General features: G+C 36.5%; 1 protein-coding gene across 1 annotated transcript in view; it reads right to left on the bottom strand.

Moving 5' to 3' along the window:
* LOC307171349 (interferon-induced very large GTPase 1-like) overlaps positions 1 to 24,165 on the bottom strand; it is a 91,448-nt gene that overhangs the window by 8,078 nt on the left and 59,205 nt on the right. Inside the window, exons 4-5 of the mRNA XM_079892919.1 lie at positions 18,074 to 18,413; positions 1,926 to 2,014 (exon numbers count right to left, since the gene is read on the bottom strand). Coding sequence (XP_079749045.1) covers positions 1,926 to 2,014; positions 18,074 to 18,413 — 429 coding nt within the window. The remainder of the gene's footprint in view (positions 1 to 1,925; positions 2,015 to 18,073; positions 18,414 to 24,165) is intronic.

The raw sequence follows: 24,165 nt of genomic DNA, 5'->3' as shown, positions 1-24,165 counted from the left end.
TATTTATATATGAAATGTCAGATTTTTTTTTTTATTATTATTTTTTTTTTTTTGCCTGCGTAATTTTTTGGCGGCACCCCTGACACAGTCAGGGGGCACCCCAGTGTGCTGCGGCACCCACTTTGAGAAAGGCTGCTCTACAGTAAAAGACCTGGGTGTTATACTCGATTGCAACCTGTCTTTCGAAAATCATATTTCATATGTTACAAAAACCGCCTTTTTCCACCTTAGAAACATTGCTAAGCTACGTAATATGCTATCAGTTTCTGATGCAGAAAAGTTAGTTCATGCATTCATGACCTCGAGACTAGATTACTGTAATGCTTTATTAGCTGGTTGTCCTGCATCCTCAATTAACAAGCTACAGTTAGTCCAGAATACCGCCGCTAGAGTTCTTACTAGATCAAGAAAATATGATCATATAACACCGATTTTATCATCACTGCATTGGTTACCTATAAAGTTCCGTATTAATTACAAGGTATTGCTACTGACTTATAAAGCCCTAAACGGCTTAGCTCCAGTCTATTTAACGGATCTTCTATCGCCCTATAATCCATTGCGCTCTTTAAGATCACTTAATTCAAGGCTTTTGGTCATACCTAGGATATCCAGAACCACCAAAGGAGGGAGAGCATTTTAACATTTAGCTCCAAAACTCTGGAATAGCCTTCCTGATAGTGTTCGTTGCTCAGACTCGCTCTCCCAGTTTAAAACTAGATTAAAGTCGCATCTCTTCAGCCAGGCATTCATATAATATTTTTAATCTTACAGTTCAAATTACAATCCGGCCTCTAGTTAATAAACGCCAGAGGAGAACTGGCCCCCGACTGAGCCTGGGTTCTCCCAAGTTTTTTTTTCTCCATTGGGTCACCTGATGGAGTTTTAGGACACCATTAGGTCACTAGATGAAGTTTTTCGTTTCCTTGCCACTGTTTCCTTGCCTTTGGTTTGCTCAGTTGGGGATATTCTGGGGATATTTAATCTGATTTTATCAATCAATAAATTCCACTAGAAACAAACCTTGTTGTATTATTTTAATTTAATACTGTGAAGCTGCTTTGATACAATCTGTATTGTGAAAAGCGCTATACAAATATACTTGACTTGACTTGACTATAGTGGCCAACTGACCAGTCGGCCCCCACTGACCACTCACAAGCCACGCCTAGTCCCATGAACCCACTATTTGTCCGATTTCCCACTATAGTGGCCAAATGTCCCGTCGAACCATGCTGAGTATTCAGTTTACAAAAATGCAAATACATTTAGATAATTCAAACTTCTTTCCTTACAAATAAAATAAACTTTCAAGTATTCAAACCTAGTATGCCTGGTATGGCCTTATGTGATTCCATTATGGTACAATGTTGCCTTAGCTAAGGCAACATGCAGTTTTATGTAATTTCTTATGAAACATTTGATGATATATAATGTAAAGTTTTTGAAAATACTTCTTTACTTACCAATGAAGGTGACTCTGATTTTGTTTGTAACTGATTATCTGGACAGAAATTAGTGAAAAATGCCCTTTTCATGGAGAAAATATGGAGCCATGTGACGTGCACGTGTGCTGAAAGAGGGACCAAAATGGACCCCTGTGGGTCATGTGGCCACTCTTTTGCATTTTCATTGGTTAGTATTTGAGTTCCCCTCCCCTTAGAGAGCATTGACCAATTAAATTTTGTTACGTTTTTATTATACAAAAGCTCAAATAGACTATGTTGCCTGGAGGCATCACCGTACCATAGAGGGTTAAAAACCCTGAAGCTTTTCTCTTTGAAAATACATATGTACAAGACTTCACAGAACATCAGTATGCGTGATGTCTACATACAGTGACACAGATAATTGAAGAAGATAATGGCAGCATTAATATAAAACAAGACTAAAACTTTATTTAAAGATTTTCTGTGAATGTTCACCTTTATTGGATCATTTGATTCAATACCGTCAGTCGACTGCTCACAGAGGCTGTTTCCTGTTACACAGTTCTCTGTGTTTTCAGGTGAATCTGAAAGAGAGAAAACAGAACTAGTTTGTACAATATTACCACTGAAGATTTTAGGGTTCAACTAAAGACAAAAACTCACCCTTGTTACAAACTTATAATATTTACTTTCATTTGTGGAACACAAAAGGCCGAATTTCGTAAAAATGAATACATAGATTTTATTGATATCTAATCAATAAAATTGAGGCAACAGATTACAAGCAATATTATTAATTCAATTTAACAAATTAGAATTGAGTAATAATTAATCCAATTAATTCCTTAGAAGTTTACCATTTAAAATGAGTAAAATTTACAAAATATCTTTTATTGCCAACATTGAAGACACCTGATGTTAACAAGCAGAATCACTGAAGGAGAAAACCATAATTAAAGTCACCATTATGGAGATCAGTGTGTGTTTTAGTTGGGCTCTTGACCCTTAAATTATTAACTTTAAAGTCCCTCTAAAGGCAATTCTAAAAAAAAAATCTAAAAACATTATAAATGTTAGAAATGCATTGCTAAAACATATTACAAAGAGTGTGAACTGTGAAGTACTGAATTGTGGAGTTAGACCGTTAAACAGTTTTTCTCCATTGCTGTGTTCCGGATTTTTTGGGCGGGGCTAAAACGGGGGCTCGATGACGCACTGGAGCCCCTGAGCTCCTGGACACGCCTCTACTTGATGACGTACTGGAGCCTCTGAGGCTGCACCCTCCCCTATCAGTTTGCCGCTCAATCGTGAGTTACTGTCAGTATTATTTACTACAGCCTACAGTTTGCTAGCTAGCTATGTCTTTGTCACGGAAATGAGTATTACCTGGATGCGATCACTTACAAAACAGATCGGTGTCCTTATTTAAATTTTCAAACAACGATCATATCAACAAGAGGTGGATTAATTTTGTGAAGAGCCACCTTGATGGAGAGCTGAGGATCACCACCAACACCCGCCTCTGTAGTGATCATTTTACACAGGATAGTTTTATAAACTTTCGTCGGAGACAACTGGAATTCACTGATAATCCGCTGTTACTGGTCTGGTGAATGGGGCCGTGCCGACTATCTCCCGCCTCGGCGTTCATCCTCCCGTCGCGCCGACAACTGGTGGCGTCATCGGCAGTGTGTGTCCGCGAGTCAACTTTCCTGCGAGTGGGCGTGGTTTCAGCGCAGCCAGCGGACACGCCCCCAGCGTTTGAGAGCAGAGACGACTGCTAATTTTTTCAAGATTTTGATCGGTTATTTTATTTACTTGGCTGCTTTTTTTTATCATTCAAAGTTGGCTGGGTGACTAATAACACATTATTCTGTGGTGTGACAAACTCAGAACACATACTTAATTTTGACTTTACAGGGACTTTAAGTTTTGTTTGGCTGCTGTATATGAGTTATAACAGCCAGATGAACAAATAGAAAAGGTGATCTGATGGTGTTGGTTATGTTTTAACATAATCATTATTTCACAATCATTTGACCTGAATCGCTGAACTCATATAAAGTCCAATTTATGAGTTACTTTTACGTTATTAATTATAGCTGCATAATATTTTTTGCCTTTTCAATGAAATCCAAATGATCGAATGAATAATAATAAAAAAATATATATACACATTATTTTTTCCTGTTTTGGCACACACAGGCATCAAGATTTAGCGTATGAATCTCAGCAATGGTGATAAACAGATCACCTCTGATCATAAGCTCATTATTTATTCATGCAGCAATGCATGATGGGAGCCATGAATGAGTTTTGATTGGTGGAACCCAGAATGCACTGCAACATGCTTTATAAATGTCATCATTGTTGGGATTCACAGGCTGATTATTGATGTCTGTGTGTCTCTTTTTTTGTATAAGAGAAACTTTTTAAAAATTATTTGGATTACATTGTAAAAGTTAAAAATATTATGCCGTACAAGGACAGTGCTGATATAATTAATAAAGTAAATCTAACTCATAAATTGGACTCTATATGAGTTCAGTGATTCAGGTCAAATGATTGTGAAATAATGATTATGTTAAAACATAACCAACATTTTCTCTTTGTTCATCTGGCTGTTATAATTCAGGTACAGCAGCCAAACAAAATCTAAAGTAAATGATTTAAGGTCAAGAGCCCAACTAAAACAAACACTGATCACCATAATGGTGACTTAAAATTATGTTTTTCTCCTTCAGTGATTCTGCTTGTTAACATCAGGTGTCTTCACTGTTGGCAATAAAAAAAATTTGTTTTAAATTTTTTTTTACTCATTTTAAATGGTTACCTTTTAAGGAATTAATTTGATTTATTATTACTCAATTCTAATTTGTTAAATTTAATTAAAAATATTGCTTGTAATCTGTTGCCACAATTTTATTGATTAGATATAGCGTATTCATTTTTACAGTGAATCAGAGTCATGAGGGTTGCACATGCTCACTGACTAAATTCTTAATCTGAGCTCATGCAAATTCTCTTTTATCATCACAAACAACAAAATGCAGAAAAGATGCAAGTAAGAGGTTTATTTTGCAGTATAGACATTTTTAGATATTATATCGGGAGATTTTGCGAAAGTGCATAACTCACATTAAACTGAAGTCATGGACTGCTTTGGTGTTCTTTAGTCAATTTCTCAATAATTTAGACTAATAGCTATTGTAGCAAAGGTATGTTGTTATGGAAAGAAGGAGGTGAGAACTGACGAATGTTCAACATACTTTAATTATCATAAAATAAATAAACACAACGAAAGTAAAGGCGGCAGCCCCTCACGGATGACTGCCGCACACTCATAAATTAATAAAACAAAAACACAACACAACGTAAAGTCCGGGGCCCATTCTTCGTACGTCGCTAACTCAATTAGCTGGATTTGATTGTTGGCGATTTGGCATGATCTTGGATTGTTTGGTTCTTCAACGCTCATCCTGGACTTGCTGTTATAGCAAAAGGTGCGCAATATTAAACCTGCTCGGAAGCAGGCTTATTTCATGTTATTTCAACATAATTGTTAGATTAAAATACCTCAGTGAATCAGTCTATTTCATGATGATTACAAATCCTTCAACAAGAAACCATCATCACCTGATCTCATTTCACTTTAGCTTTCTTTGTTGCTGCAAATGTGTTTGACAAACACACTGTCATGACAACTAAAAAACAGTAGATATAATAATAAGAGTTAGGAGCCCAACTAATGGAAATACTAATCACTGTTATGGTGACTTCAAATGAAACAGAGTTAAACCTCTGTTAAAGGGTCATGACACCCCCCTCTTTCAGCTCAAGTCTAGCTCACAATCTTTTTGAAAAATGCGACTTAATTGGGTGTGGTGGCTGTGAGAAGAAGGGAGGGGAGTGGGTGTGGTATGGCACGGCAGGGGAGAGGGGAGGGTGGAAACTAGGGCTGGGCGATTTAAATCGCGATATTGTTATGCGCATCTCGTCAGTAAAGCCGGTTCCTTGATTAGTAGTAAATCTCCATCACCTGCTTTCAGATGGAGCGGCATTTAGGGCTGAGGAGATAATTAAGTGATTCATTTAGTGATGATTAAGTGATTAATTAAGTGATGATTGAACATTATTGAAGACACCTGATGTTAACAAGCAGAATCACTGAAGAAGAAAATCACAAATTGTAAGTTACCATTAAGGTGATGGGTGTTTGCTTTAGTTGGACTCTAGACCATTATATGTTTACTTCAATATTTACTGTTGTTTGTCTGCTGTTATTGATTTATAACAGTTAAATGAACAAAGTAAAATGTTATCTTATAGTGTTGGTTATGTTATGACATAATCATGCTGTGATCTGAAAAAGGAAACTTATTGAGATCAAACTTATTCTGATCAAAAGACATTCAGATAAATTCATTTAAAACAAAGACATCAATAATCAGCCTGTGAATCTCAACAATGATGACAATAATAAAGCATGTTGCAGTGGCTGCCACCAATCACAACTCATTAATGGCTCCCATCATGCATTGCGGTATGAATAAATTATGATCTGAATTGTCTATGTAATTTACTTTTCCTAATTGAATATTCTGCTCCTCACCATTGTTGAGATGTATAGACTGAATCTTGACATCTGTGTGTGCCTAAAAGAATGATTTTTTTTTAACAACTTTTACGAAATCCTTTATGTTATATGAAAAATTCTGGGCATTTATGCAGATTCACTAACCAACAACATAAATCGAAGTCAGAAAGAAGGATTTTAATGAGTTCAGTGATCAAGTTCAAATGATAATTGTCATAATATAACCAACACCATCAGTTCACTTTTTTCTTTGTTCAACTGGTGATTATAATTCAGAAACAACAGACAAACAATATCTAAAGTTAATAATATATGGGTCAAGAGCCCAACTAAAGCAACCAATGATCGTCATAACGGTAACTTTCAATTTGTGATTTTCTCCTTCAGTGATTCTGCTTGTTAACATCAGGTGTCTTCAATAATGTTCAATCATCACTAAATTAATCACTTAATTATCTCATTAACTTAAACACTCTTGAGTGTGGACTCATACACTCCCAGGAGTGTTAATTTAACACTGGAGTTTTTGCTGTGTACAAAGAGCCGTAGTTAACTGACAAGCTGAGCCATATCGCATTAATTATCGCTGGCGATACGTCCGCGATATTAATGCGATATGGCTCAGCTTGTCAGTTAACTACGGCTCTTTGTAGTAAATGCCGCTTCATCTGAAAGCAGGTGAAGGCGATTTACTACTAATCAAGGAACCGGCTTTACTGACGAGATGCGCATAACAATATCGCGATTTAAATCGCACAGCCCTAGTGGAAACTGTCATCGCCAGTGGCCCATGTATGCATATCGACTGTCACTAAAAATCAGTGGTAAAACGTGAGGAAATGCTAGATTTTTTTATAGCTGGCAAACTTATAGTCTAATGAATAGGGGTGTCACGATTTCGATTTTAAATCGAAATCGATCGAAATTAATGTTCAGTCTCGATGATCGAATCAAAAAATGGAATCGTCGATGCTGCCACGCCCCCATATCACGTCAGCTCGGCTTGTCAAGCGAAAAAAAAAAAAAAAAACACACGTGTTGAAGTGCCGCGAGTCAACCTAACAGCTACAACAACCAGCCAAAAGATAGCATGGCAACTGCAGACGCAGGAGACCCGTCAACAGAACTTGAAACCCCTCCTCTTTCACTGAAGTCGCCGGTGTGGAAGTATTTTGGATTTCCAGTAAGTTATGTTGACAACGTTCGTGTTGTCGACAAAAAAATCACAGTTTGCAAGCTCTGCAATGTACGTGTACCACATTATTCCACCGGCAGCACGACTAACATGGCAGGGCATCTCCGCAGGCACCACAAAAACATAGATTTATCTGTTAAACAGACAACTGTAACACAAACTACTCTCCCGTCTTCATTTGGAATAAAACTTCCAAGTAACTCAACACGTGCAATGGCAATTACAAGCGCGCTAGGAGTATTTATAGCCGCGGACATGCGACCTTATTCAGTGGTGGAAAACTCCGGTTTTAGGCATTTAATTAGCGTGCTAGAACCGCGCTACGAAATCCCAAGTAGAACGCATCTCACAGCTACGGTGATACCCTCCATGTACAATAATGTAAAGGAGAAAGTTATTGAAGGTCTGAGCAGTGCACATTTAGTGGCTTTGACTACAGATTGCTGGACCTCCAGAGCAACACAGAGCTTCATGACTGTCACAGCGCATTACATTAATGATGACTGGGAAATTCAAAATCCAGTCCTTCAAACTCGCCCCATATATGAAGCTCACACAAGTGAACATTTAGCAGAAGTGCTGAGGGAAGTGGTACTGGAATGGAAGTTGAACAGACAAAATGCAACAATTCCTGTGACAACTGATAATGCAAAGAACATTGTCAATGCCTCACATGCAGCTGGATTGTCTCCACACATTGGATGTTTTGCCCACACTGTAAATCTGGCCTCCCAGAAGGGGTTGGGAGTAAACCAGGTTTCCCGTCTTTTGGGCAGAGTCAGGAGGGTGGTCACTTTTTTCCACAGAAGCACCACTGCAGCAGCCGTCTTCAAGTCAAAACAAGACATGCTTCAGCTTCCTCCTCACAAGCTGGTTCAAGATGTCATTACAAGGTGGAACTCCAGCTATGACATGATCACACGCTATTTAGAGCAACAAGCTGCTATCTATTCTGCACTTGCAGAAAAAGACATTAAAAAAAATGCTAAAGACCTCATCACCCTCTCTGATCAAGATGTGACTGTTCTGGAAGATCTATGTCAGGTCCTGAAGCCCCTGAAAACAGTTACAACCTTGATGAGTTCCGAACAGGAGCCTACTGTGTCTATGGTCATGCCCCTACAACACACCATCCTGACATCTTTGAAACACAGTGACACAGATTCAACAATTGTAAAGGATGTTAAATCTGCTATAGAGGCAAATTTTGAAGAGAGGTATTCAGACCCAAGACTTCAACAGTTCCTGAATGAGAGCACTGCCTTGGATCCTAGGTTTAAAACTTTACCCCACCTGGATGACATATCTCGGAATGAGATCTTCAATTGTCTGGAGGAGAAAATCTTGCAAGAGCACTCCACACAGGTATGTGATGCTAATAGGCTAATGTGATGAAATAACCATGTTATTCTGTAAAGTTAAAGTAGTTTTTTTTGTATTTACATAATTTCACATTCATAATATTTCATGAATAGGACTAATCACAATATCCTTTCTGTTTGTTGTTGTCACACTTAAATATAATTTATGCCTGTTTATTACCTTAAACAACAGTGTTTTGTGTGTGACTATTTCAGTGTCATGCCTCAGGAGAAGGGTCCAGCCAAAACCTTGCAGAGGATACAGACACTGTAGCAACCAGCGGAGGCAGCCCCCCAACAAAGAGAACAGCACTCAGTGAACTGTTTGGTGATTTTTTCAGCACAGCCTCCACTGCATCATCATCAGAAACCAAACCATGGCCTGATGTTGTGAAAGACGAGATTCAGCTATACAAAATGGTTAAAGTAATTTCTGTGGATTCAAATCCACTGAAATGGTGGAAAGATAATGAGCACCAGTACCCAAATTTGTCCAAGCTTGCCAAACGTTATCTTGCTGTACAAGCAACAAGTGTGGCAAGTGAAAGAGTGTTCTCAACAGCTGGGGACATTGTGACATCTCAAAGAGCAGCCCTCTCCACAGAGAATGTGGACATTCTCATTTTCTTAAAGAAGAACATGAAACTATAAAAATAAAATATCTGCCCATAGAAATGTAAATAGTTAATATTTTTGACAGTATTTTTGCAATATTTTTAAGCAGTTATTTTTTCATATTCCTCTTCAATAACTTGAAACTGCAAAATTTTTGTTTGTTTTTTTGTGAACTTGAATGTCATCATCTGTGAAGACTGCAGTTACAAAAGAGAAATTAGATGGCAGGTTATTTTGTTTAAGTTTCCAATTTTGACTGAAGTTATTGTTACACTATGTTGTTAATAAACGTTTTAAATTTGACAATGTAGTGTGTGGTACATTGCGAGCAAAGGTCAGATATTATTATATTGCATAAAAGTCTAAAAATGGCACAGGTTGTGCTTTCAATTATTATTATTTTTTTTAATCGAGAATCGAATCGAATCGTGACTTTAGAATCGAAAATGTAATCGAATCGAGGATTTGGAGAATCGTGACACCCTTACTAATGAAATACACTGACACCTTATAATTGTATTTAAAACATATAAATGCACATGTATATGTATAATTATGTCCAGAGTTGTATAGTCCAGGGGTCAGAAAGTAGAAGTCCTGCCATATGTTTATTCCACCCATGAACTCAGTCAGCTGATTTCTATCTCCTGACTAGGGATGGGCGATATATCGCACGATATTGTTATGCGCATCTCATCAGTAAAGCCGGTTTCTTGATAAGTAGTAAATCGCCTTCACCTGCTTTCAGATGGAGCGGCATTTACTACAAAGAGCCGTAGTTAACTGACAAGCTGAGCCATATCGCATTAATATCGCGGATGTATCGGCAGCAATAATTAATGCGATATGGCTCAGCTTGTCAGTTAACTACGGCTCTTTGTACACAGCAAAAACTCCAGTAAATTAACACTGCTGGGAGTGTATGAGTCCACACTCAAGAGTGTTTAAGTTAATGAGATAATTAAGTGATTAATTTAGTGATGATTGAACATTATTGAAGACACCTGATGTTAACAAGCAGAATCACTGAAGGAGAAAATCACAAATTGTAAGTTACCATTGTGGTGATGGGTGTTTGCTTTAGTTGGGCTCTAGACCATTATATGTTTACTTTAAATTTTGTTTGGCTGTTGTGTCTGAGTTGGAACTGCCAGTTGAACAAAGATAAAAGTGATCTGATGGGGTTGGTTATATTATAACATTCATCATTTGAACTTGATCACTGAACTCATTAAGATCCTTCATTCTGACTTCGATTTATGTTGTTGGTTAGTGAATCTGCATAAATGACCAGAATTTTTTATATAATATAAAGGATTTCTTAAAAGTTGTTTTTAAAAAAAAATCTTTCTTATAGGCACACACAGATGTCAAGATTCAGTCTATGCATCTCAACAATGGTGACGAGCAGAATATTCAATTAGGAAAAGTAAATTACATAGACAATTCAGATCATAATTTATTCATACCGCAATGCATGATGGGAGCCATTAATGAGTTGTGATTTGTGGCAGCCACTGCAACATGCTTTATTATTGTCACCATTGTTGAGATTCACAGGCTGATTATTGATGTCTGTGTTTTAAAAGAATTTATCTGAATGTCTTTTGATCAGAACAATGTTTATTATATATTTTGAATAATAAGTAAAGTACTGATAATCGTAGGCTGAAGAATCACTAAACTGCTGCTAACAAGTTAAACCAAACTATTTCAATAAGTTTCATTTTTCAGATCACAGCATGACTATGTTAAAACATAATCAACACTATAAGATAACATTTTACTTTGTTCATTTAACTGTTATAAATCAATAACAGCAGACAAACAACAGTAAATATTAAAGTAAACATATAATGGTCTAGAGCCCAACTAAAGCAAACACCCATCACCTTAATGGTAACTTACAATTTGTGATTTTCTCCTTCAGTGATTCTGCTTGTTAACATCAGGTGTCTTCAATAATGCTCAATAGTCACTTAATTAATCACTTAATTATCTCATTAACTTTAACACTCTTGAGTGTGGACTCATATACACTCCCAGCCCCAGGAGTGTTAATTTAACACCGCTCCATCTGAAAGCAGGTGATGGAGATTTACTACTAATCAAGGGAACCGGCTTTACTGATGAGATGCGCATAACAATATCGTGCGATATATCGCCCATCCCTACTCCTGACTGAAAAACTGTTAATTAGCAAATCCAGGTGATTGGAACAAAATTCTGAGCAGGACTTTTACTTTCTGAACCTGGACTTTACACCTCTGAAGAGAACAGAAAAAGAGACGAGCAGAAACACAAGAACTACAACTGACTTCAGCCACAGCCTCAGATGAAATCAACTGAAGAGAAAAGAAGACATTAAATCTGTGAAGATCTCAGCAGAGGAGGATTAAACAACTCCACAAACAGCATTACCAGCTTCACTTATTACTAACCAGACTGACTTCTGTTAGAACTCCTTATTGAGATGTTTAATTTGGAGTTACCATAACAGTGATTAGCGTTTCCATTAGTTGGGCTCTTAACTCTTATTTTGTTTATTGTCTTTTTGGTTGCTGTGACAGTGTGTTTGTCAAACACATTTGCAGCAGCAAAGAAAGCTAAATTTAATCAAGGCAGGTGATGATTGTAACCTGTTGATGGTTATGTAATCATGATGCTATTGCCTGAATTACTGATGAAATTTGTATAATAAAATTATTTTGTACAATTAATATATCAATATCATAAACCCTGTGTTACTGCTGCATGAGATCAAGCAGAATTATACCTATCAGTTGAAATATTTTAACAAACTTGTTTTTTACCTATCATGTGACACACACTTATCAACAATCAGCGTATGTCTCAACAATGGTGACAATCAAAAATATTCAGATAAACTGATCAATTCTGAACATTACAAAAAAGCTACTAAATGTCACTAAAAAAACAACAGCAAAAAATAAAAGCAAATATTTAGAATTAAACAAAAAAAAATTAAAGAAATTAAAAGTCCTCCTCAGTATTTTGTTCCAATCACCTGAATTTGCTAATTCAGACAGGAGAGAGAACTAATTAGTGAAATCAGCTGACTGAGTTCATGGGTGGAATAAACTATGGCAGGACTTCTACTTTCTGACCCCTGGACTATACAACTCTGATTATGTTATTATAAAATATATATTTGTTTATATACACACTATAAATGCATATATATATAAAAAAAAAATCGCTAAAAAAAAAAACCTTCCGTACATAGCCTAGATCTACGCGCCCCCTAAACCCACATAATAAAGATGGACAGTGACATATGAATTTGCACAAATTAAGCATACGTTCCATACAATTGAGGTATTATTGAAATATCTAAATTTTTTTATATATACTGTATATATATATATACTGTATATATATATATATATATATATATATACATATATTAAAATAGAGTTGTATGTCTTATTTATATTTGCATGTGATGGTGAAGAGACACTTTTCCACAAAGTGGGTAATAAAGTAAAATCAAGTCCTATTGACTTCTTTCAATCAGAGGCCTGAAGGGTTGAAATCAACGATGAAATGGCAAAAAAATAAACTCCAAAACTGTTGATTAAACAAATCCAAAAACAGTGTTGCCATCTTCACTTATTACAAACCAGTTTGACTTTACTTCTGTCAATTCTCATTATGTCTTATAGAAAATATTTAGTTTGAAGTCAACATTTTTTTCAACATTAACTTTTCTCCGGCTGCTGTAACTGTGTTAATAAGGCACATTTGGGTAACACTTTATTTTGATGGTCCACTTTAGAATAAGTACTTTTGTAACTACATGTCAACTAACTCTTTTTAGAGTATTAGCAGACTGCCTGCTTACAATCTACACTGTCTACAGAAGCATGTATTGCGGCATGAATAAATTATGCAGCTGAATGGTCTTGCTATTTTCTTTATTTGCTTTTGTTGTGATTTTTAGTAGCCTGTTTTGGGGTGTTGATCTGTTTATCTGAATATTTTATTTTGTTGTCACGATTGTTGAGATTCATATGCTGATTTTTTTTTATGTCTGAGTTATGATGTAATACTTTTTATTGGGCATCATTCAAATCATTCATAACTGTTTGCTATTATATGTATTAATAATGTAACACACATTCTATATGGAATTAAACTGTATGAGATCAGTGAGTCAGGCTTATTTCCAATCTATAATCATAATTGTTATCATTAGTATATAAAGCCAGCAACTCATGATCATATTTTCTCTTGTTTCTTCTTGCTATAACAAATGTGTGACACAGTTAAAGCAGCCAAAAAAAAAAAAAAAAAAAAAAAAAGTTTTAAAGTGAGGGGTCAAGAGCCCAACTAAAGCAAACACTGGTCACCATAATGGTAACTTCAAACGAAACAATAAAACATCAACATCTAAACTTTTGTTAATTCTCAGTAAGAGGTTTTGTAGTCTATGGGATCAAATTCCTGCCAAATATATAGCGGTCACGTATCAAAAAATAATAAGCGTGAATCAAAAATTTAAAAACACATGTAAAAATATATTGCACAAACTGAAAAAAATAATGCAAAATGATCAGAATAGCAAACAACGTGGTCACGGATCAAAATATGATAAGTGTGAATCAAGAAATAACAAGCATGAATAAACACTTTAAACGCATTAAAAGTTATTTTGCACAAAACTTAAACTCATGGTCATGCCTTCTTAAAAAGTATGTTTTCCTTGGTTATATTACTCTGTGCTTTGTGCTCTCTTGCATTTTCTGCTCATATTTTACTCTTTTGTACGCTTGTGCTGTTTTTCTCTTCACTCGTCTTTCTATGTTCTGCGCTTGCTTTTCCAAATGTTGCAGTTCCAGTTTCATGTAAATTAGGGCGGGCTTAAGTGTCACCATTGGTCCACTAGTTCTAGATTGACAGCTACTCCTCTAGCCAATCAGTCGAAGAGGGGAGTTGACGTCACACCAATGCGACTCGTGGCTACTGATGCTTATTTAATATAGTGAGTAAATGCTGTTTATGTTTGTACAATTTCTTCAATTCCATTCTAATATACTAAAATGTTACTTTTATATACTGTTCAATTTCTTATTTGTGCTTTGTTATGTGCATTTATTAAATTAATTATTTTCGCTTGGCATACCAGCGTGATTACGTCACGCACACTTCAGTGGGTGGTGCGCGCCCGTGACGCACTTCATTCTGAGTAAATAATATAACAACAAAGAAGCACTGCTGCGCTCTCTTTTATTTCATTTTTCTTTAATCCTTATACTCCTTTTCAGGAGTGCTACACTTACTTATACAGGGTAAGATGGCAGTTCAATTTAACTTTACAAAGACTTTCAAGCAGTAAAGCTATCTGAACTCTGGACATAAATAATTAAATTGATCTTTTTTGAGATACATGAGAATGTTAATGTGCACACTGGCAATCGGTGTTAAACAATATTACTTGGCTCATGATGTCCAATATGCTAAGGCTGCTGTAGGGTAGACAGGGTACAGTTGAGACACTTTTTGCGTTTTGATTTTTCACACAAAAATAGATACTGAAAAGAAGTGAATTTCCACATGACATGCCACATGACATTTCATTAGCTTATCGACTAAGATATTATCAATCAATAATACCCAGAATTAGTTTATATTTTCCACAATTAGCTCATGAAAATAAGGTGCTTTTTGTCTCAACCTTGTCTCAACTGTACCCATATGTGGTACAGTTGAGACAGTGCATGGTACAGTTGAGACACCCATTTCTAATGATGTAAATGTAACTAACCATTCATTATAAATATGAAAAATAAAGACAAATAAAGAAAATAACAATTGGGCAACTTTTACGTTTATTCAACCATTTATATTCATTCATTTTATTTAAATTAGCACTGGTTAAAATGTATAAAGCAGGAACAAGATATGAAACAATATTTATTAATAATACACAGTTTAAATATCACAAATGTCAAATTTTATTTTCATTTGCGTCCTATGTTGGCTAATTACGACGTTTAACCTGTTATCATAACACTGCACAACTAAGCAGTGTGTTTCCTAATAGAATTCTGTCGGGGGTACAGTTGATACACATGTGTCTCAACTATCCCCCGCTGGCCACCTCGCATATTTCTCTAGATTTTGCAATTACCTTGCATGACACAATACCATGAAATATGCCAGTTTTTAGGGTACAGAATAACGTTTGTGGTGATACCAGTTACGTTTAACAGTCATATAGGGATAGTAAGCTATTCATTGTGGAGAGTGCATGGTGAAGTGAACGTCCTACTTTAGAAAAAAAACTTTTCCCGATATCTTCGGATCGGAGATGCGTCCATTGTTCAAATTTCCCACGATCAAAGAGGACACTAATACGCATGTGCACAGCAAAAATCACAACTTGTGCTTGCTGCGAACGCAAGTTATTTAAGGTGTCTCAACTGTACCTATGTCTCAACTGTACCCAGTCTACCCAGTGAAACATCCTGCAATTATGAAACGCTACAATTCGTTGCAAAAACTAAGTTAAAAACGGCCATTGTCTGAAGACTTTAGGACTTTGACCTGTCACCGCTATGCATTGCCTACCTTTTTTATTAACTATGCCAAATTTGACAAAAGATTATTTAAAATGATTGTGTTACAGAGAAGATATACAGAAACAAGTTGAATTTAATACAGTGATTTATTACAAACTTATTGTGTTTACTTACATAGCTACATAATTGCATATTACCTTAGGATTAATGTTTTAAATATAGCTTCAAATTTGAATACAGCAACATCTCCATCAGCGATAGATAACGTTGTTTCTGGAGTGCCGCTGTCTTGCAGAGTTTAGCGTCAACTCCAATTAAAAACCTCACCTGTCTTAAATATCCTAAAGACGATGATTAGCTGGTTCAGGTGTGTTTGTTTAGGGTTGGAGGAGCTAAACTCTGCACCCAGGACCGACATTACCCATCCTTGTTATTGATTAAATATGAAAGCAAAACGGGCAGTAGGTGGTGGCAAGTTACTGTTTTTACGAGCGATTTATTTGTTCAAACTTCTCATTTAAATCGGCAATTCTCTGATGAAACACTGTTGTGTTGCTCGGAGAAGATCGACGCTCGCGGTGCCAGGTCCAGAGGTAAGTGCATTAGAGGTGAATGATGGATCATCAGACAGGCACAACTGTAACAGGTCGTCGTTAGGATGACGAATTTAACAATAACATATTGCCAGGTATACGTTATATACCGGCAACAGGTTGAGTTGCAGGCACACATGCATGCAGTTTAAAGGTGTCCTGCCACGGAAAGATTTTTGCCAACTGAGTCAATAGGGTCTCGTCTTCCCCTGTATAAGCATAGACAGTAAAAGAAATGGACACAGCGACCCCATTGGATTCAACGGAGACAAAGTGAAGCCAATTAGAAAATCTTACTTCCTGGGGGTCCAGCATACTGCGCAGACTCAAACTGAGCTCGACGACGTAGATGTGACGTGAGCAAACCGTCTGTCTTCTAGTAGCTGTGCCAAGATCAATCTGAATCATTACCTTCCGAAACTCGCAGAGACGGAGAGTGTGAGTAGGAGCTGTCCATGATCTTGGAGCAGGAGAAACTTTTTGTAGGTGTTCTGATTAATTACTTTGTCATTTTGCCTCGACGTCCTCCCGATTGCCCGCGAGCTTCTCCTCCTGTCCATACGGTAATTCTCTACTGTGCGACAGAGAGTCGCGTGGCTGTGACGCAATCGTTAGCCTACTTTTACAAAAACTGCTTCTACAGGGCCATAACGTAAGATACAAGGTAATGGAGCAATTTATACATTGTTGTGTTTCTTTAGAAATAAATAATGGACAAATGGAGTCTTTAAACGCCTCAGATGTGAAGTTATTCGCTGTCAAAGTGACGCCAAAATGAATGGGAGTCAATGGGATGCTAACTGCAGGTGGGGTTCCGTTAGCCAATGGCGGCGTCCGGGGGTACTTCAAAATAATACAAATCCCTGCACCCTTGTGTATAAGTAAGCATCAGCAGCCACGAGTCGCATTGCTGTGACGTCAACTCCCCTCTTCGATTGATTGGCTAGAGGAGTAGCTGTCAATCTAGAACTAGTGGACCAATGGTGACACTTAAGCCCGCCCTAATTTACATGAAACTCGAACTGCAACATTTGGGAAAGCAAGCGCAGAACATAGAAAGACGAGCGAAGAGAAAAACAGCACAAGTGTACAAAAGAGTAAAATATGAGCAGAAAATGCAAGAGAGCACAAAACACAGAGTAATAAAACCAGGGAAAACATACTTTTTAAGAAAGCATGACCGTGAGTTTAAGTTTTTGCAAAATAACTTTTAATGTGTTTAAAGTTTTTATTCATGCTTGTTATGATTCACGCTTATCATATTTTGATCCGTGACCACGTTGTTTGCTATTCTGATCATTTTGCATTATTTTTTTTCAGTTTGTGCAATATATTTTTACATGTGTTTTTAAATTTTTGATTCACGCTTATTATTTTTTTATACGCGACCGCTATATATTTGGCGGGAATTTGATCCCATAGTAGTCATCTGACAGAAATTAAATTAAACTGGTTAAAGGTAATAATTAAAGAAGGCAATGCTGTTTGTTTCTGAATCAATGATTTTGGAGTTAATGAATTTGTGGTTCAGTTCCATGTTAATTTCAGCTCTGCATATCTGCTTAAAATATGTCAAAACGACATGATTGATGGCATAGAAATAAAGTAAGATTTATTCTATATATTTTAGATCCTGTTGTACATAAAGCAATATTGATTTGTTATTGTTTCAATGTTGATTCGATGTAGGTCTGCTCTTATGGTGTACACTTAAATTATGTAAAATATTGTTTTTACCTGGCATTAAGGAATTCTGCAAAGATTCCTCTGTCTTTGGAGGTTTCTCTGTCTTCAGAGAATCTTCTGTCTTTTGTGGTTCCTCTGTCTTCGGTGGTTCATCTGTCTTCAGAGAATCTTCTGTCTTTTGTGGTTCCTCTGTCTTCGGTGGTTCATCTGTCTTCAGAGAATCTTCTGTCTTTTGTGGTTCCTCTGTCTTCGGTGGTTCATCTGTCTTCAGAGAATCTTCTGTCTTTTGTGGTTCCTCTGTCTTCGGTGGTTCATCTGTCTTCAGAGAATCTTCTGTCTTTTGTGGTTCCTCTGTCTTCGGTGGTTCATCTGTCTTCAGAGATCCCTCTGTCTGCAGAGATGATAATAAGGGTGTGAGTAACAAACTACGCCTACAAGACTGATATTCTGCTTAAAATCGCCTTTTGGTGACGGGTTTTGTCATTTTTTTTATGTCAATAGCTTCTTTGATGCTAAAAGTTGACTGGCTTGTAGATTAACGGGGTGAGCTTTTTTCTGGTAACAACAAAGCCTAACAAGAAACAACCCACATAGCAATTTTTTTCTGGCCCAGCTCCGGTCCACACAATCACTTTTCCCTCGGCCCAAATACCGCAAAGAATGACGGCCCTGAAGTGGCCCAGAACTGGATTAAAGACAAGGGTCACACATGGGCAGAGGTGGGAAATCCAGGGGCCAATGAGTAGAAGTCCTGCCATATGTTTATTCCACCCATAAACTCAGTCAGCTGATATTACTAATTAGTTCTCTCTCCTGTCTGAATTAGCAAATCCAGGTGATTGGAACAAAATACTGAGGAGGACTTTTACTTTCTGAACCTGGACTTTACACCTCTGCATAGCAATGCCACATGTCAGCCAAGAGCAAAGAAATAAACCAGAACTGGACCTTATCGTAGCCAAAAAATAGTAATTTCAGCCACAGCCTCAGATGAAATCAACTGAAGAGAAAAGAAGACATTAAATCTGTGAAGATCTCAGCAGAGGAGGATTAAACAACTCCACAAACAGCATTACCAGCTTCACTTATTACTAACCAGACTGACTTTATTTCTGTCAGACGTCTACAAAAGTTTTATTGAGAATTAACATAGGTTTAACTCTAATGTGTTTCATTTGAAGTCACCATATCAGTGAATAGTATTTCCATTAGTTGGGCTCTTAACTCTTATTAGATTATCGTTTGTCTGTTTTGGCCACTGTGATAGTGTGTTTGTCAAACACATTGCAGCAGCAAAGAAAGCTAAAGTGAAATGAGATCAGGTGATGATGGTTTCCTGTTGAAGGATTTATAATCATCATGAAATAGACTGATTCACTGAGGTATTTTAATCTAACAATTATGTTTTCACATTAATATATTTTTCATAACACAAACCCTGTGTTACTGCAGTTTGAGATCCAGCAATATTATAACAGTAAGTTAGAAGACTTTAACAAACATTAACATGAAAAAGTCGATTTAATATGACACACACAGATATCAACAATCAGCGTATGAATCTCAACAATGGTGACAATCAAAAGTACCTTGCTGCAATGCATGCTGGGTACCAGCATAGTACAAAACTCCCAGCATGCATTGCGACATGAATAAAAAAGCTGAATTGTCTTATTATTTTGTTTGATTCTAAATATTTGCTTTTATTTTTTGCTGTTGTTTTTGTTGTGAATTAGTAGCTTTTCAGTGATCTTCTGAATTAATCTGTTTATCCTAATATTTGTGTTTGTCACCATTGTTGAGATTCATACGCTGATTGTTGATATCTGTGTGTGTCAGCATAGGCTTACTTTTTATTTCATGTTTGTTAAAAGATTTAAAAAGACTGTTAAATTGCTGGATTTCATGCTACAGTAACACAGGGTTTGTGATGTAAATATATTAGTGGTAGTGATGGGAAGTCCGGTTCTTTTCCGCGAACCGGTTCTTTCGGACAGTTCGTTTCAATGAACCGGTTCAAAAAAACGGTTCACCAGTTCTTTTACGTCATCACGTAATGACGTCAATTCTATCATCCCGGCGGATAAATATACATTCAAATAAAGGCATTTGTAATCATAACTTCAGTTAAATAATAGTACTCATCGTCAGAATCATCTTGGATAGGTTTCTTACATTTACGTTTTGAAAATGAACCCTGTAGTAGGCCTAAGGCGATGCACAAACGCGGATGTTTTACATGTCTTAAAGTGAATAAACTGGTCTTCATCATTTTTATTTTATTTGTAATTAACTAAACGTACATTTCGCCAAATTCGGCCCCTCATTCAAGTCCTTGGTTCACCCGTGCTCATGTATCAGCACAGCACATAGACAGTATAAACACAGCATCAGTTGAACTTGGCCAAAAGAAAGTTCGGTTCAGAGACGGTGCGATCACGCATTCGCAGTCTCTCCAGCTCATCGGTTCTCCGTATCGAACGTGTCCGAAAGATACAGTTCTCGGTTCTGTACTGGTGATCCGAGAACTGCTGCAACAACCAGTTCTTGACTCGAGAACCGTAGCATATGCCTGTGTGAGCTGAAAACTACTGAAACCTTACTAGGCTAATTCAGTCGACAAAACTAAAAACTCGATGCATGTCTCCAGTATGTTTAATAGGCCTACGTTATGTTTTGATTAACACATTATAAACATTTAATTTGCACCCTTTAAAACCTTGGCAAGAGTTTACATCAAAAATGTATATCACCTTACTTAGAAATTAAATTATCTGTTCCTGAAAATAATGTTTTAGTATAATAATAAATGTTTAGTTTTATAATCCATTCATTGTTTCCAATCTTTAAAATAATACAGTGAAAAGGCAGTAGCCTATGTGATAAATATGTTTCTAACATGTTTTATTTTGTTACACTTATTGATGTTCAATAAAATACTTAAGAAACATGCATTTGGTCCCTCTGAAAGAATTGCACGCATGCTCAGCTCATCAGCTCCGTATCGAACGTGTCCGGAAGAAACAGTTCTCGGTTCTGTACTGGTGGTCCGAGAACCGCTGTACCTGTACGTTCGGTAGTGCGCGCATGCTCAGTATCAACTGCTCGTGCTCATCACTTCTCTCAGCACAACATGTCTCAGTTCAGTGAACTGTTGGATTTACTGGAGTAACGTAAGGGAGACCGGGGATGGTTGTAACACGGGTCAGTTGTAACAATTCCAATATGTCCAATCAGGAACTAGTTACAAATCACCTGATTCACTTCGCACATGCTCAGTTTAGTTCTTATTCCACATGTGATAAAATAGAGCCCTGTGGCAGACACAGCACATGTTAGAGTGGAAAAAACAATTTTGAGATAAGAAAGTTACTTTTTTTACTTTTTTTGTTTTTGTTATGGTAATTTCTGCTTTGTAGTTAAACTCATCAAACTTTTATTATGTTTATTGTGTGTCTGTGTAGATATTTTCCATGCAAGTTGTTAGTGCTAATGTTTTGCCTGTTAGCTGTAAGGTGAGCTAGTTCATGGCTACATGACTCTGGGTTAGTTGTAACAACAAGACTCTGGGTTAGTTGTAACAACAATGAAACATTAAATTTTATTATGGCCAATACTATAGACTGACAGTAACAACCATGCTTACACAAATAGAATGTTCAAGTGTTCAAGTTCAATTTATTATGGTCAATTACTATGACAGAGTAACACCAGAGTCACACACACACACACACACACACACACACACACACACACACATATGTGCGCACACACATGCGCGCGCGCGCACTCACACACACACACACAATGTTCAAGTGTTCAATTTTATTAATTATTATTATTTAAAATTTACAATTTTATTATTCAATTTATTATAATTATTTTATTTATTATTTATTATAATTTTATCAATTTATAATGGTCAATTACTATGACTGAGAGTGACAAACACACTGAGACAGAGTGACACACACACATCAGTTATATTGAAAAGTCAGTGTTGAATAAAAACCTTTCAAAATATTTTTTTTTGTCAAAATCCTTATTTCATTATGTTACATATCACCCCGGTGGATATCATAATGTTACATCTCACCCCAGGGTATGTTACAACTAACCCAGACTATGGGGTGAATTGTAACATTTCACTCCTCGTGTTTGAAACTAAACCATGCATTTTCTGTTTGTGTTGCAAAGATAATAGCTATGTCATTTAATAGCAGACACTTGTAACTAGTTTGGATCACATTTTGAACACACTGACTTCAAAGTACTACAAGATATAGACAGAAAGGTTAAAACTGTTACAACCATCCCCGGTCTCCCCTATGCCTACTCCGAGATTTTGGTTTATTTTGAGTCGAAGGGACTGTCAGGACTCAGGCATGTCCGAAAGTGAGTAATTTAACTTGTGGATCAGTGCTGACGCAAGACGCGAACTGTTTCGAACTTTTCAGTCCGATTTAGTGTACTGGTTCGACCAGTTCACTAAAAAGAACCGGTTCAAAAGAACGATTCGTTCACGAACCGGCCATCACTAATTAGTGGGACAACATAATTGTTAAATAAAAATACCTCAGTGCATCAGTCTGTTTCATGATGATTATAAAACCATCAACAGGTAACCATCATCACCTGATCTCATTTCACTTTAGCTTTCTTTGCTGTTGCAAATGTGTTTAATAAACACTGTCACAGTGGCCAAAATAACACAATATATATGTTAAGAGCCCAACTAATGGAAACACTAATCACTGATATGGTGACTTCAAATGAAACACATTAGAGTTAAACCTCTGTTAATTCTCAATAAACCTTTTGTAGACGTCTGACAGAAATAAAGTCAGTCTGGTTAGTAATAATTGAAGCTGGTAATGCTGTTTGTGGAGTTGTTTAATCCTCCTCTGCTGAGATCTTCACAGATTTAATGTCTTATATTCTCTTCAGTTGATTTCATCTGAGGCTGTGGCTGAAATTACTCCATATTTAATATACACAGATTATTTTGGCTACGATAAGGTCCAGTTCTGGTTTATTTCTTTGCTCTTGGCTGACATGTGGCATTGCTATGCAGAGGTGTAAAGTCCAGGTTCAGAAAGTAAAAGTCCTCCTCAGTATTTTGTTCCAATCACCTGGATTTGCTAATTCAGACAGGAGAGAGAACTAATTAGTGAAATCAGATGACTGAGTTTATGGGTGGAATAAACATATGACAGGACTTTTACTCATTGGCCCCTGGATTTCCCACCTCTACACATGGGCCATAACTGGCCCGAATCTCAGCCAGTTAGTCACCTTTAACTGGCCCTGAACTGGGCAAAAACAGGTTTTATTATTGGTACCAATTCTCAGCCATAAGTTAACCATATCGACACCACCCTTTAACCAGAAACCCCAAAACTGAGCCATAACCCAGCCTAATCTTACCCAAACCATGTGAACAAATAAGGCACAAGAAAATTCAATTCTCAAAAATAGTTTATTTAACAATAGGCACAAGCCAATAATAATAAATTATTATTATTTTAAATTTTTTTAGTACATTCAAAGCTTAACATCTTATTACCACCTCAAAGTGCATTCTGGTCTGTCTTAAACAGTAGTTTACTTATTGTAGTAATGCACAAGCCAAAAAAAAAATTGTGGTGCTTAAACTAAAGAGTATGGAACACTTAGACTATTTTGTATGTGAATTAATTTTTTTTTATTCGAAATGCATAAAAACAAATTAAAATAAATAATTAAAAAAATGTAACTCACTTGTCATGTTAGGAAAATGTTTTTTTTTTGTTCAGGTCAAATGGATTTTGGAATTTTTAAATGATTATTTAATTTTGTGAACACTGCTGAAAACTAAATGCTATATTTATTAATTATTTATAATTTTTTCTGGACATAGCTTTTTTCACTGACTCATAAGTCAATTCATATTATTATTGTTATTAATTATTGAAATCATTACATCTCTTTCGTAGTTTTGATAACTGCACCATCCATGGACAACACTTTAAACTATTTTATTTCTCCTGTGAAAAATTGTGGTGGTGGGGGGGACAATCCTTGAATATATAGTAGCAGCCTAAATTCGTCCAGTACACAAAGTATGGCCCATAATCGCTACACTGATCTGGGCCACACACCCC

The sequence above is a fragment of the Squalius cephalus genome (assembly GCF_949319135.1).
Source record: "Squalius cephalus genome assembly, chromosome: 1".
Taxonomy (NCBI): Eukaryota; Metazoa; Chordata; class Actinopteri; order Cypriniformes; family Leuciscidae; genus Squalius; species Squalius cephalus.
Note: the sequence above shows the minus strand (reverse complement) of the source record. Positions and strands in the feature narration are given on the sequence as shown.